Source organism: Rosa chinensis, chromosome 1 (assembly GCF_002994745.2).
Source record: "Rosa chinensis cultivar Old Blush chromosome 1, RchiOBHm-V2, whole genome shotgun sequence".
In the NCBI taxonomy this organism is placed as follows: domain Eukaryota; kingdom Viridiplantae; phylum Streptophyta; class Magnoliopsida; order Rosales; family Rosaceae; genus Rosa; species Rosa chinensis.
The window spans coordinates 16,625,702-16,640,620 of record NC_037088.1 but is presented as its reverse complement, the minus strand read 5'-3'; the positions used below and the strand labels follow the sequence as shown (position 1 = coordinate 16,640,620).

Here is a 14,919-nt window from a genome sequence, read left to right as displayed (position 1 = left end):
CTCGGAACCATGATAGTCATCAAGAAGAGAACATGGTAGCCTTGTTAGATGGGAAAGGCCACAAGGCCTCGATGGCTTGTCTGGTTGGTACTCAAGGCTTGAGTAGACGGGCAAGTGTTACCCATGAGCCGAGTGGGCTGTCTAGGTGATGCCCATGAGGCGAAGTATGAGGGCCGGTGTTGCCCAAGAGCCAAGTGGGTTGTACAAGAGATGCTCACGAGGCGAGATACGAAGGCAGGTGTTGCCCACGAGCTGAGTGGGTTGTGCAAGTGATGCTCATGAGGCGCAGGATGAGAACAAGTGTTCCATACAAGTCCATTGGGTTGTGCCAGTGATGCTACAAGATGAAGTAAGCGGGCACGTGCTGTCCATAAGTCAAGTAAGCTGTGTAAGTGATGCGTACAAGGTTGAGGTACGTGGGCATGGGTTGCCCTTGAGCTGAAGACTGAGTGGGTTGCATAAGTGATGCCTATGAGGTGAAACATGCAAGACATGTGTTGTCTTGGAGCTGAGTGGGTGGTGCGAGAGATGCCCACGAAGTGGGGAAGGTGTGCAAGCTACTAAGGAATGTTTAATTGTGTAGACCCATTTACATCCAACTGGCCTTTTCCCTTTAGGTAACACCGTCAATTCCCAAGTATTATTCCTTTGTAGGGCTTCCATCTCTTCTTCCATCGCTTTTGACCACTTTGGATCTCTTAGAGCATCCTGCACTTTGTTAGGAATAGATACAGAGGAAATCTGATGCAGAAACGACTCATATGACTCGGACTAGGGGTCATCATTTGGCCCTTCGGCCCTAAGCCAGCCCAAAGCCAACCCAGCCCATAGGGCCGAAGCCCTACCCGGCCCTTGCATTAGGGCGGGCCGGCCCGGCCCTCTAGGCCCGCCCGTTTAAGCCCTAATATTTTCTATTTTTTCTATTTTAAAAATAAATTTCTCTTTTTTCTATAGCATACAACTTATCTCTTTTTTGGTAATTGATTTCCTAAGCTTTATTTTCTTTAATTCTTGTTTCCTTTGTTAAATAAAAATTAATTTAGAGATTTAAAGAGATAGTTAATTAAATATAACCTCATTAACTAATATTTATACATGTTATAACTTATAAGTTAATCTCAATATATATATATATATATATTAAATATGATCAACAAAAAACAATGAGTCTTATATTGCCTATATGACCATGGAACCACATCAAGGGTGGGACTGGGGTGGGGTTTTTTAAAAAAAAAAAAAAAAAAACCATGGAGCCACATTTTAAGGAAAAAAAGAATAATGCATTTCTTTTTGTTAAACAAATTAAAGCCCTTTTAGGCCCATTTTGGCCCTATTTGGCCCTATTTGGAAGGCCGGCCCGACCCGGCCCTTTTGGCCCTAGTGACTCGGGCTTTTCGGGCGGGCAAGGGTTAGCATATTTAAGCCTCGGCCCTACCCTACCCGGCCCTAAATTTTGTTGACTTTGACTAGGCCCGGCCCTGCCCTACCCTAAGCCCTAAAATTTAGGGTAGGGTCGGCCCTAGCCCGGCCCATGATGACCCCTAACTCGGACAACCTATGTGTAGATACATAATTGGAAACCGGGTACCTAGACTTAACTTTGAGACTAGGTTCATATTTCTTTGGTGGCTTACCACGAGTAGAACGAAAAGGTAAAATAGATAAATTGGGTTCGGGTATTACCTCACAGTGACCTTCAGGACTTTGGAGAGATTGGCTCGAGGGAAGAGATGAGGAAGAGGGAGAAGTGTCCAGCAATCTTGCGCCTCCCTCCGTTTCTATTTCTTTTCTTTCTTTTTCGTCTGTTTCTTTTCCTTCTTTTTCTGGCCGTACTTTTTCTTCTCTTTCTTTTCCTGTCACGTGCCTTTCTCTTTCTTCTTTTCCTTCTATTTCTTCTCTTTCTTTACCCTCAGTCACGTTCCTTTCTCTTTCATCTCTTTCTTCTTTGTCCTTTTCTACTTTTCCTTCTCTTTCTTTTTCTTCAATTACGTTCCTTTCTCTTTCTTCTTTGTCCTTTTCTACTTTTCCTTCTCTTTTTTTTTTCTTCAATTACGTTTCTTTCTACTTCTTCTCTTTCTTTTTCTTCTTTGTATTCTCTTTCTCACTCTTCTTTTTCGTCCGTTGTGTCACCTTCTTGGTTTTTTCTTTCTTTTGCTTCTTTTTCTTCAGCCTCTTTTCCATCGATCTCTTTGTCCCTTGTACTGCTGCCACTGCCACTTACCGTCTCTTCAAAATAACCATATTCCTCCACCTGAAGAGAAGGGTGTGTAACAGAAAAATAGCAGGCATCCTCGAAAAATGTGACATCCATTGTCACATAAATTTTTTTGGTAGGAGGATGAAAACACTTATACCCCTTCTGATGGGTCCCAAACCCAACAAAAACACACTTCAAGGCACGAGGTTCTAACTTCAAGCGTTGATTTTTAGGAATATGAACAAAAGCAATGCACCCAAAGACTCGAGCAGGAGGATTATGAAAAGAAGGAAGAGATACATGGGATGAGAGGACCTTAAGTGGAATATGATTTTGGAGAACACTAGATGACATCCTATTGATAAGATGAGAGGCAGTGAGAACTGTTTCTCCCCATAAGTACTAGGGCATATTTGCACTAAAGAGAATCGAACGAGCAACTTCAAGAAGGTGACGATTCTTACGCTCAGAAACACCATTCTATTCTAGGGTTTGAGGACATGTGGTCTGATGTATGATACCATGTGTACAAAGATACTCCTGGAACTCATTGCTCATATAGTCCCCCCCATTGTCAGACCGAAAGAGTTTGATCTGACCATTGTACTGTGTATGAATCATATTTTGAAAATTTTTAAAAGCTGGAAACACAGCATCCTTGGACTTCAACAAAGCAATCCAAGAAACACGAGTACAATCATCAATAAAAGACACAAAATAGCGCATACTAGAAGGAGTAGGATCCCGTGAGGGTCCCCAAAAATCAGAATGAATCAATTCAAAAGGTACAAGACTTTTATTTGAAATACTCAAAGGGTAGCTAACTGGATGACTTTTGGCCAGAACACAAGTTTCACACTTAAAAGATGACTCTGAAATTCCTAGAAACAAAGAGGGCATAGACTTTCTCATATTGCTAAAGGAAAGATGACCAAGACGACGATGCCACAACCACACTTCATTCAATCGCTGCTCAGAACTCGAAATCAAAGCCATTGGGGCCTTCTTCCCTGGTGTTATCCCCGCAGACATGCGATCCAGATGAAATAACGTCCCCCTCAAATCTCCTCAGCCAATTATCTTCCTTGTCTGAAGATCCTGAAAAACCACATACATGGGAAAAAAAAGTCACAGAGCACTGAGATTCAGTATTTAATTGAGGAACAGAGATTAAGTGATGTGACAAATCAGGAACTAGAGGTGGCAAACGGACCACTAAGCACGGGCCCGGCACGCTTTAAAGCAGCCCGGCACGGCCAAAGCCCGTTAGTGGCCCGGCACGACCCGAGCACGTTAGAATAACGGGTCAGGCTGGGCCTAAGAATATTGGCCCATTGGCCCAGCCTGGCCCGAACCCGTAATGGGCCCAGCACAGCCGGAGCACGACATATTGTGGGCCGGCCCATTACAAACACAAAATTTCATTTTGTTTTTAAAAATATTAAAAAAATACAATGATGAGATTTGAATATGAGACATTTTTATTTAAAATCTCATGGCAATTCCACCAATGTTTTCTTTTATATTGTCAAAATAATGAAACAAAACATTATATCCTTGTTTTGACATAAGTATTTTTTCTAAATATTAAATATATGTTTATTAATAAAAACTAATCTCATAATAATACAACTATAGAATGAAGGAAAGAATAATAGATACTAAATCTCCATTATATTAATAAAGATTAATCTCACAATAATATACTAAAAACAATATATTTTGAGTTTTTTTTTTCTTCTTTCTTTCTTATAGTGGAATATAAAAAATTATTAGAAATCTAATCTTAAAAAGCTAAGATTAAGAAAAACGTTGTATAACTAAATTTATTTTAATTTTCTAAATAGTTAAATAAAATTAATTTTTATTTGTTCAAATTAAGATTTTAAAATAGTGCTTTATAGTTGGTAGGCACGAGCACGGCCCGACATGATATGGGCTCGGGCCATGGGCCGGGCCGGGCTTAATGTTTAAGTAAATGGGCCGGCACGAGCTCGACACGATAATAAATGGGCCGGCCCAAGCACGGCACGAAGCACGACTAGGCCTGTTTAAAATGGGCCGGGCTGGCCCGTTTGCCACCTCTATCAGGAACATATAACACATTCCTAAGCTCTAAGTTTGGTGTGACTCTAACAGTTCCTATTCCTAATACGGGAAAGGCTTCACCATTAGCATTAGTTACTTTGGACAATGGTGGGATTGAGAGAGGGGTAAAGAATGATTTATTGTAAGTCATATGATCAGATGCACCAGAATCAATAATCCAAGTATCTTCCCCAACAAAGTCAGAGACAAATAAAGCCTTACCAAACTTACCTCTTTCAACAAAAGAGATTGAAGCATTACCAGGGTTCTGATCCGTTTCCTCCATACCCTGGTAGTTCGGGTTTTGAATTAAATTTGCAGCAGTGGTACGACCCTGTTGGTTAGGTCCAGATTTATTCCAAGTATTTTGTTGATTCGGATACCCATTCAATCGATGACACTTAGTCTTTCAATGCCCATAATTCTTGCAAAAAGTATAGTACTACCGTGTTCCTCCTTGAGAACTTGGTTGGGGTCGAAGTTGTTGAGGTGGTGGTACATATTTTGACGGTGAAGGCTTGGTTTGGACAGTGATACTTGATAACTCTGAATGGATTGCTTTGGTGCTATCAAGTTGAGTCTCATCTTTGCGTATATATGCAAAGGCATCCTCAAGGGTAGGTGAAGTTCCATGTCTGAGCAACTCACCCTTTGCACTAGCATGCTTGTCGTCGAGACCATGAAGGAAGATATGCAGCCTCATTAGATCCTTCTCTTCATTGTGTAGCTTGATGTCATCAGCATTCTTCATCTTGTTGGGACGCCTTTGATCAATTTCCAGCCATAGACCTTTAAGGGCAGCATAGTATACTGCCACAGGCTGCCCATCCTGCCTCATCATGAACGCCTTGGTATGAAGCTCATGTATTTGAGCAAAATCCGAGTCATTCAGATACAATTGCTTCAAAGTACTCCAAATTTCTGCTGCAGTTTCACACCCAATAATTAATTGTACTACCTCATCCATCATGGCTTTGTAGAGCACAGACATCACGACACCATTATGAGTTTCCCACTTTGCATAACCCACATCTTTTTCATCCGGTGTCTGAATCAATCCATTCACATATCCCATCTTGTCCAGACCGCAAAGATGAGCAGTCATCATCTTCCTCCAAGTATTATAATTCGTACCATTTAACTTGGCACCCCCAAATCCCCCTCCTGAGGATTCTTGATTCACAGATACCTCTACCTTCTACACATCAGAAGTCATAATCTGCTTGGAACTCTCTTCTCCACCCATGATACTTGAACTGCAACAATCTTCTCACTTTACACTGCGGAAGCAACGAACAATAAACCAAGACCAAAAATCCAAGATCAGATTCTTGGCTTTGATACCAAGTTAAAACTAAGAAACTCTAGAGAACAAGAAGCTTTAGAGGATGAAATCTCTCACACTTTTATTTTAATATGCAGAGGAATATTTATACAACCATATACAACCCTAATTCTAGACTAACAAGGAAAGTAATCAAATCACAATTACAATCATGATTCTATACAATTAGTATAATTCTATTCCTAATAGTAATCCTAAAATATCTATGACTCACAACAGGGGAAACCGTGTTAGAACTGCATTTGCTTGTTTGTAAGAGCAAGTTCACCCGTTGGGTCACCTACTATTCACTGCTTTTTAGTGTATATTTTCATTCTCTGGGTCATGAAATACACTGTGCCCGTGACCCAGAGCACGAAATACATTGTGTAGGTCACCATGGTGACCCAGAACACTGTACAGGGTGACCCATGGCAAGAAATACACTGTGTTCGTGACCCAGAGAGTGAAATTAACACTAAAAAATAGTGAATAGTGAGTGATCTGGTAATCCAACGGGTGAACTTGCTCTAAAAGAAGTGCTCTACGTGTGGATTGGAGAAGCTTTTCGACTGGAATGTATCCCAACATAATTGAAATGTAAACTGTGCCATGTACTCGCACCGAATAAAAAAGGGAACTGTTGCTGATGTTTCTTTCTTGGGGGAAGGGGAGGTAGGTAGGAAATGGTCAAAACCTGGTCTTTGTAGATTGAATAATTTGTCGGAATATCCTATATTATAAACGTCATCTTGGTTTTAACAGTAGTCTATATGTAACTGTATCTTTTCTCATCCATAATAGTTTTCTATACCTGACCAATCCCATCTGGTTAAAGGGTTCCTTTGGGATTGCTGCTGAGTTGAGTATCGATTTTGGGCTATCAATTATATGGTTGTACTTTTACCATTATGTATTGCTAAAGCCATGTCAGATTTTTAGTTTGAGTAAATACAACTGTCTATTGCCATTACTTTAGCAGTTATTATTCCATTCAAGCTGTTGACACTGAATATGTATACAGCTGGCCAAGAAATACCATCCTGATGCAAATAGGGACAATCCTTCTTATAAGAGAAAATTTCATGAGATAAGAGAAGCTTATGAGGTTTGATTTGTGACTGGAGCAAAAATTTACTAACCTCCTATACGAGTTTTTCAGAGCTGTCTCTTTTATGTGTTCATATCTCATTATTACCAAAATCTGGAATAGTTTGAATTCCAGACATTGTTGATTCCAGACATTGCAAGATCCTGAAAAGAGGGCAGAATATGACATGGTAATAACCCTCTCTCAAAAACACACATCGCAGTTTTGTTGTTATTAGATGTTGTATAACACTAGCTAATTTGTGCACATCAGAGATTCATTTGTAATTGTCCTCCTTTTTTTTTTTTGGCACATTTGTTATGTTTGTATTTGGAAGAAAGAGAATCAAATTGGTGTTCATACTGAGCTTCATCAAGCTTTGTTTAGGATTGCTCTTCTTGGTGTCCTTTTGTTACAAGAGCTTCCAGTGGAATTGGTATTGTTAGAAGGAAGTTTTCTACTATTTTATATACGAGCACTTGCAAATGCTTCTTTTAAGAAGTGCATTGCTTCTTCAAAAACCAGTAAACGTGCTTCTATAACTCAAAACACACTTCCAGCATTTTTTGCAAAACACTGTCAAAAATGCCTTTGATAAGTGGTCCTTAACATTTCACTCCTTGTTTGGTAAATTCACAAAAGGTACATTTGCCTGATGAGTGCATTGACATGGGCACACAGAATGGATGGAATGTTTTATTAGTGCACTGCATGAAGCTTGATTTCATCTGATGGTGAACATTTGTTAGCGTCGAGTATCCACACCCCTGTCGATCTGAGCTTTGCTGCTACGAATAGCTCTGTTTCTTTTCTTATGGATGCCACTCCATTTTCACTCAACCCTGTCGGATGAAGAGCTGGTTCTATAGTAATTTGCTTCTACTATAATCTAGCCCCCGTTGTAAACTTTTAGATCCCAATGCCTATCACATTTTTGTAACAAGTTGACTACGTACTATCTCAATAGGCCCCGATGTGATGCCCTCAATCTGGTTTCATACTTAGTTGCCGGCTACATGCATGAGAACTAATAGCAGAAGAAGATGAGTTTATATTGAAAACCCCATACCTTGGTTTTTGGTTACAAGAAAACCCCATAACATATATTTAAGAGAATGAAATTCACATTTCTCATTTTACGATCTACACTCTCTCTTTCCATTTTTGGTTGAAATTTTTATAAAAAAAAAAAAAAATTAAAGTTACTATAAACAAAATTTATGATACATTTATTTACTTAGAATAAAAAAAAAATCATAAATCGAAGACAACTAGAATAGAATAAGTTATGAATCGAAAACAATTGAAAAGGAGAAAAAAAAATCGGCATGTGAATCATTCAAAAACCCATACCCTTACTTGGTTATCAAATTAAGTGTAATTGAGGAATCAATTTCTAATAATAAGGTGGCAGCCACATTCATTTCATATATTGGAATCATTCTTATGGCTATATAGTTAGTAAACACATGAAATCTCATACACCAAAATCATTTCTTTAATTTCCATTCTCATTACAGATAAATAAACATGTCATTAATTTATAAGAAAATAAAACATAAAATGTGGATTTACAGTCCCTATAATTTACTCTATATACTAAAGGAGAGATACAGTGGCCTGAAATGGAGTGACGGTTTTGCCCCTGAATTTTTTCTCACAATTTTGGGTTGCCACAGAAACCCGTCCACTTGCACTGTTTTTAGCCTCCACTGACCCTTCCAGAAGTTCCATGACTTCCAGACGTTTACTGAGTCAAATCTATAGGTAAGAGAAATATATAACCTATGGCAAGATATTTCAGATCGAAAGCCCCAAATTACAAGCTGCCATTCTTTACAGGAATCTCGTAGAACCAGTTAAGGTGGCTTCATCATCAGTATATCTCTACGACTCTACTCATTGTTCTCCCATACTTCACGAACAGAGACTCACTGTCGTAGTCAAGCCAAAGCAGAGCAGCTCACATCTCTCTCTCTCTCTCTCTCTCTCTCTCACACACACACACACACACACACACACACCGCACGATCATTCATTCACCCCCAGAAGCTAGATATGCAAATGGAAGTGTCATTAGGCAGCATAGCAGTATCCGTTGTTTTGTTGATTATAGCTTCATCATGGGCATGGAGGGTGCTGAATTGGGTGTGGTTGAAGCCAAAGAAGCTAGAAAACTGTCTGAGGCAGCAAGGTTTTGCCGGAAACTCGTACCGCCTTTTGATTGGCGATCTTAAGGAGAACATCAAGGTGGTGAAGGATGCCACTTCAAAACCCATGAACCTCTCCGATGATGTAGCCCCGCGTGTCCTGCCATATCTCCATCAAACCATTAACAAACATGGTACGTGCCATTTCTTCACTTGTTACTTCCTTGCATATACTACAATACTAAGCAATGAAACTGGGTTAGTATCTCACTGTCTGCTAGTCTACTTCTAACTGAGATGCCTTGGTACAATCGCTATGGGTTAATTTGATGCCAGTCTTTGACTATTTTTGTTTTTCTTTTTATTGATGGCATACTCTTTTTTTTTTTTTTTTTGTGTAAGATTGGCCATTGAACCTGCCTGAATAAATTCAGATTAACCACTAATTAGAATTGAAAAGAATGGCCGTAAAGAAACAAGAGGTACTTAGCAAAATACTTGCATAAAATGTCTCATAACTGTCGTTTGAGAGGCTGAATGTGAGTGACATTTAACACAACAGTTGATTACATGGTTTTTTCTCCCAAGGAGCCACTACAAGAGAACTCAATAAGGTTCATCTCTGCTTTCACGTTCTGGTGTTATGTCATGCATTTATTTTTCCCTTTGCTATAGATAGAATGTAGATCATGACATTCAAAGGAATTAGCATTACCAGGAAGTTCTGGTGTCATCTTAAAGTTAGAACACTCAACCTAAAAACGGTTGCAAATGGGTGGACTGGCCTACAAATTTATACATTGTTATGGTAGGCTTAGGCTTAAATAGCTAGTATCAGATTTTACATGCTTGATAGTATGTCTTTACATGCTTGATAGGCTAGATATTCATATTTCCTATGCAGCACAGCATCAAGACCTGACTTAATTGTGTTTGTTTAGTGCCGTTCATTTTATCTTGTTAGGATCATGCCATGCTCATGTTGGCTGGTTTTACAACTAGGGAATGGGGAGGAGTGACTGTTGTTTTTCCCTCCTCCTTTTCTTTTTTCAAACAAAAAATTATTTGGCAAACCCACTACTGTAAGTTTTAATTTGAAAAATGGCACTGGATGCCTTATGTACCTCAAATTCTAATAAAGCTAAAAAAAAATCCAGGTAAGAATTCTTTCATGTGGTTTGCTACTACACCAAGGGTGACCATCATGAATCCAGACTATTTGAAAGATATATTCACAAAATACGATGATTTTCAGAAGCCACATACTAGTCCTATTGTCAAGTTGCTGTCATACGGTCTTGCACACCTCGAGGGAGAAAAATGGGTTCAACGGAGAAAGCTTATTAACCCAGCATTCCATATCGAGAAGCTAAAGGTATTATCAACCCTTGTCAACTAAAGTTAATATTCAGATTAGTTATCAGGCTAAAGCAAGAAGATGTCTTATAACTATGACGTTTTTAATTTAACCATGTATATCAGAGGTTTAGTGTCACTGCAAGTTCAAGATACTTTTATACATATGAATGCGTTTTATTTTATATTTAATTTTTCAAAATAGAGGTTTGGAGCCCAGTTAATAGGTCTCCATGGCCATGTTTATTACTGTTGAAATTAACAAAAAAAAAAATTTTGGGGGGGGCCCGGGGTGGGGAGGTGTGAAGGGTTGGGGTTTGACATAATGCCTATAACCCCGTGGAGAAGTATTACATGTGCTTTACTTTAATGTGAAAAATATGAATTAAGCAGAAGTCATTCTAATGAGCTCATTTTTTTTTTGTCTTAGAATATGTTGCCAGCATTTTATCAAAGCTGCACTGATATGATTAGCAATTGGGAGACCAAGGTGTCGAAGGAGGGATCATGTGAATTGGATATTTGGCCTTTTCTTCAAAATATGTCAGGAGATGTGATTTCTAGGACAGCATTTGGTAGTAGTTATGAAGAAGGGAGAACAATATTTGAACTCCAGAAAGAACAAGTACAACTCTTAAGTAAAGCCTTATTCATTGCTGTCATTCCAGGATTGAGGTAATCAAAATTATATCAAACTCTTGCTAACTAAATCAGATTCTTTTTTTTCCCCCTATGGTCCAACTAGATCCATTTGGCATGTGGAAGATTACATCATTCTTATGAAACAATAATTTGAATTTCTCTAGTCTGATCCAAGTATAAACAAAGTAACAAGTCACTGTGATAGTTTGCTTCCATCAGATTCTTTTGCTTTTGTTTCAGATAGTTTGATCTGTCTCAGCTTTGGGTACCTAAATAGAACATTGAGTCAGCTAATATGATAATGTAATTTTTGTTTGTAGGTTTCTACCAACAGAGTTGAATAGGAGGATGAAGGCAATTAGCAAAGAAATAGAAGCAACATTGAAGCATATTATTAGTAAAAAAGAGGAGGCAATGAAAACTGGTGATGAAGCCTCTAAGAATGACTTATTAGGGATACTTCTGGAATCCAATTGGAAAGAAATTCGACAGTATGGGGGGAACAAGAATGTTGGAATGAGCATAGAAGAGGTGATTGGAGAATGTAAGCTGTTTTACTTTGCCGGGGCAGAGACTACCTCAATCTTGCTTACTTGGACTATGATTCTACTCTGTAGATATCCAAATTGGCAGGCTCGTGCCAGAGAAGAGGTTTTTCAAGTATTTGGCAACAAGAAACCAGATTTTGATGGGCTCGTTCACCTAAAAGTTGTAAGTGTTTTCACAGAATATGCATTCTTAACATTCCAGTATTAGGACTCAAACACCTGTTCCAAGTCCAGACCTATGTAATAAGGCTTTTTGGTGCTAATAATATGTCCAGAACTGCGTCATTTTGTTGTTCTATTTAATCATTTTTTAACATAAAGTCCTAAACGCAAAATGCTTATCTCAATCTCAAAGCGCTGTTGTTTTGACCGCAAAGACATTGTCAGCATAGTAAGCATATGTAGAAGATCATGTCTTGATAAGTTGTCACCATATCTTTCACATCTGATGGATAGACATGAATGAAACCATCTACATAAGTCATAAGTGAAATGCTAACTCTGTGACATGTAATTTTGGATTTTTATGAGTCTAATGGATGACTGATAACCATGACACAGGTCACCATGATTTTATATGAGGTTCTGAGGTTATACCCGCCAGTACCTGTGATGACTCGAACTGTTCAGAAGGAAACACAGCTCGGAAATTTGTTACTCCCACCTGGAGTGCAGTTGTCATTACCAATATTCCTGGTTCAGCAAGACCAACAGCTGTGGGGTGAGGACGCAAAGGAATTCAACCCAGAGAGATTTTCAGAAGGAATTTCCAAGGCAACAAAGGGTCAGGTTTCATTTATCCCATTCGGATGGGGTCCTCGGATATGCATTGGACAAAACTTTGGTTTGATGGAAGCAAAAATGGTGTTGTCCTTGATATTACGTAGCTTCACATTTGAGCTTTCCCCATCCTATACTCATGGTCCAATCACGGCTATAACGATTCAACCACAATATGGTGCACACATTATCTTGCAAAAACTGTAACTGCAGTGCGGTGTAAAATGAACTTCATTTTGTTGCAACCACTAAGGAAGTTGCATGTGTAAACCGCTACATACTGATGGTTTCATATGTCATTAGTGGAATATTAGTAGAAATTGTTATATGTTAGTTGTTGCTACCTCGCTTGTTTCTGTTGGGTAATGTTAGCTACTTTGGTCTATGTTTTGCCTTGTGTTTAGGCTTTGCTGGGTTTGCCACTGCAGTTTGCTCTTGTTTGCAGCTTTTCTGTTTGTGTTGTTTTGAGATTTCCTTTTCTTTTACTGACCCCCTTGCACGCATGTACGGTCGTGTGGAAGGACTGCATTAGCACTTGTGAAAAGTGTTTTTTTTTTTTCAATTATATGTATATAGTCTAATATTCAATGACCAAAATATCAACTTGTGTGCACGAGCTTTATCGAATTATATTCATTGCCGATGTACTAGTGAAGTGTATGTATTATTCTTCCTTTTATCAACGACTAGTGTTGACAGGACTTTGCCCCGAAATCATACCTTGAAATCCGAGTTGGCCCTGTGGGGCATTCTTTTCAAGAAAATTTGACGGAATTTGTCCTGAAAATGGACAACTCAAAACCTGTTAAAACAATAAACACTTCTAAACAATCACCCTTAAACCCCTGGAGCCACCCTACTCCCAAAACCGAACAACTCCACAATTTAGAGTATCAAAATTATCCAACTTTCTCAAGTTAACAACAACTCATAGTTTACAGTATTAAAACAAAAGTCTCATGGTTATCAGAGCAGTCTAACGACAAAAGAAAAACGATATACAAAGTGGATTAGTAAGTAACATACGAAGGTTAGATGGCAGTGGTGGTGCTAAGTCTCAACTCCTAAAGCCGAATAGCTACATTGCAAACTGGGCATTTGAAACCAAAGAGCTCAAGGAAAAGCATAAAAAAATGTTAGCGTGAGTGGACAAAAATAAGCAGTTGTAAAGAAAAGAGATTTGTGCTTTCCCACAATTTTTCCTTTAAAAACTCAATGCATGCAACATTTAGATAAACATAAACCGATTGAAGCTCAATGCAAGAAAACCGACTAGCCTTGCTAGTCTCAAATCGAGTACTGAGGAGCCTGTGTTTTTGGAACTAAAGTAATCAAAGTATGATTAAGGCTAGCAGGAATTTTACCAGTGAGAAAAGCAGTCCTAACAATATTGATAACCTCAGAGGAGCAGAGAGACCAATGCTTTTGGTAGAACAAGGTAGGGAAGCCATCAACTCCAAGAGCTTTAAGCCTTCCAATCTTAAACAAAGCATCATGCACATCTTGATCAAATATGTGCCTATTCATCTGTTGAAGATTATGAGTATCAATATTAGGGAACGGCCAAGGAATGTGAAATCTAAGGTTATGATCAACTTCAGCAGTAATTTACTTCTTGAAAAAGTCAACAGGAACTTGCTTCATAGTAGCAGGGTTATCAGTCTAGACTCCAGCAGCATCAAATAGGCCATCAATCTAATTCCTTCTCCTCCTTATCATTGTAGTTAGATGAAAGAATATAGTATTTCTATCCCCCTCACAAAGCCACTTATCTCTAGATTTTTGCCTCGAAAAGAAGGCTTCAGCATCTCTAATTTGCTCATATTGAGAGATCAGCTCCTTCTCCAGGTTCAAAAGAAAAGGAATATTTTGTCTCCCCAAGCTCCTTTGAATACCACAAATTCTAGCCAAAAATTCTCTTCTGTTTGAATATATTACCAAACACTTCTTTATTCCAGATGCTGAGAGAGTTGGCAAGAGTAGTAGTTTTAACCTGCAATTCCCCAGGGCAGTTATTCCAAGTTTCATTGACCATATCCACATAACTCTCACGCTGCATCCACATAGCATGAAACCTAAAGGGAGAATTTCTTCTAGTAGCCCTGCTATTGTGGTTAAGCTTGACAAGGATAGGACAGTGATCGGATTTCATTCTAGCCAAATGCATAATACAAGCATCAAGAAAGAGGAGCCTCCAATCACAGGAACAAAAGCCTCTACCAAGCCTCTCTTTAACAAAATTATTTTTTCAGGTATAATCAGCACCCTAGCAAACCCATATCAATTAGACCATTTCTATTCACCCAATCTTGCATACCAACAAATCTATAGTGCTGAGATCTACCAATCTTGTCAGAGTAGGACGACAACTCATTAAAATCTCCCACAAGCATACCAGGAAGCTTAACACGATTAGCCAAGTAATCTAAGTAACTCTATAAATTACATCTAGAAGTATTGCAAGGGCTAGCATATATACCAGTTAACATCCAACTCTGGAAACCATTCCAACCAACTCCCACAGAAATGGATTGAAAAGTAGTATCAATGATGTCAATAGTATATGTTAATGCTTAGAATCGGTGACTCTAATTAACGATAAATAAAGAGAGAGAGAGAGAGAGAGAGAGAGAGAGAGAGAGAGGACACAAGAAGTATAGTGGTTCGTCTCCCGCCCCAGCGGGAGACTACGTCCACTTGAATGTTTAACTATGTGTGTTGGGCCACAAGGCCCAAGAGGA

General features: G+C 38.8%; 1 protein-coding gene across 3 annotated transcripts; it reads left to right on the top strand.

The window, feature by feature from the left end:
- Positions 1–8,498: 8,498 nt before the first annotated feature.
- Positions 8,499–12,563, top strand: LOC112176337 (cytochrome P450 CYP72A219). 3 transcript variants are annotated; one of them, XM_040510450.1, is made up of 6 exons: positions 8,499–8,702; positions 8,733–9,046; positions 10,010–10,227; positions 10,639–10,883; positions 11,171–11,561; positions 11,960–12,563. In XM_040510450.1, exons 2-6 carry the CDS (start codon positions 8,761–8,763, stop codon positions 12,383–12,385), a joined length of 1,566 nt encoding a protein of 521 aa, XP_040366384.1. In that variant the 5' UTR covers positions 8,499–8,702; positions 8,733–8,760; the 3' UTR covers positions 12,386–12,563. The 3 variants fall into 3 exon arrangements, with proteins under 3 accessions (XP_040366384.1, XP_024169977.1, XP_040366387.1); XM_024314209.2 differs by having other exon boundaries at positions 8,499–9,046; XM_040510453.1 differs by lacking the exon at positions 8,499–8,702 and having other exon boundaries at positions 8,910–9,046; positions 10,108–10,227.
- The last annotated feature ends 2,356 nt before the right edge of the window (positions 12,564–14,919 follow it).

Coding starts and splice junctions, on each gene's coding strand:
- LOC112176337 (XM_040510450.1), top strand. CDS start 8,761: ATGCAAATGGAAGTGTCATTAGGCAGCATAGCAGTATCCGTTGTTTTG. Junction 9,047..10,009: donor TCAAACCATTAACAAACATG/GTACGTGCCATT, acceptor AAAAAAATCCAG/GTAAGAATTCTTTCATGTGG. Junction 10,228..10,638: donor TCCATATCGAGAAGCTAAAG/GTATTATCAACC, acceptor TTTTTGTCTTAG/AATATGTTGCCAGCATTTTA.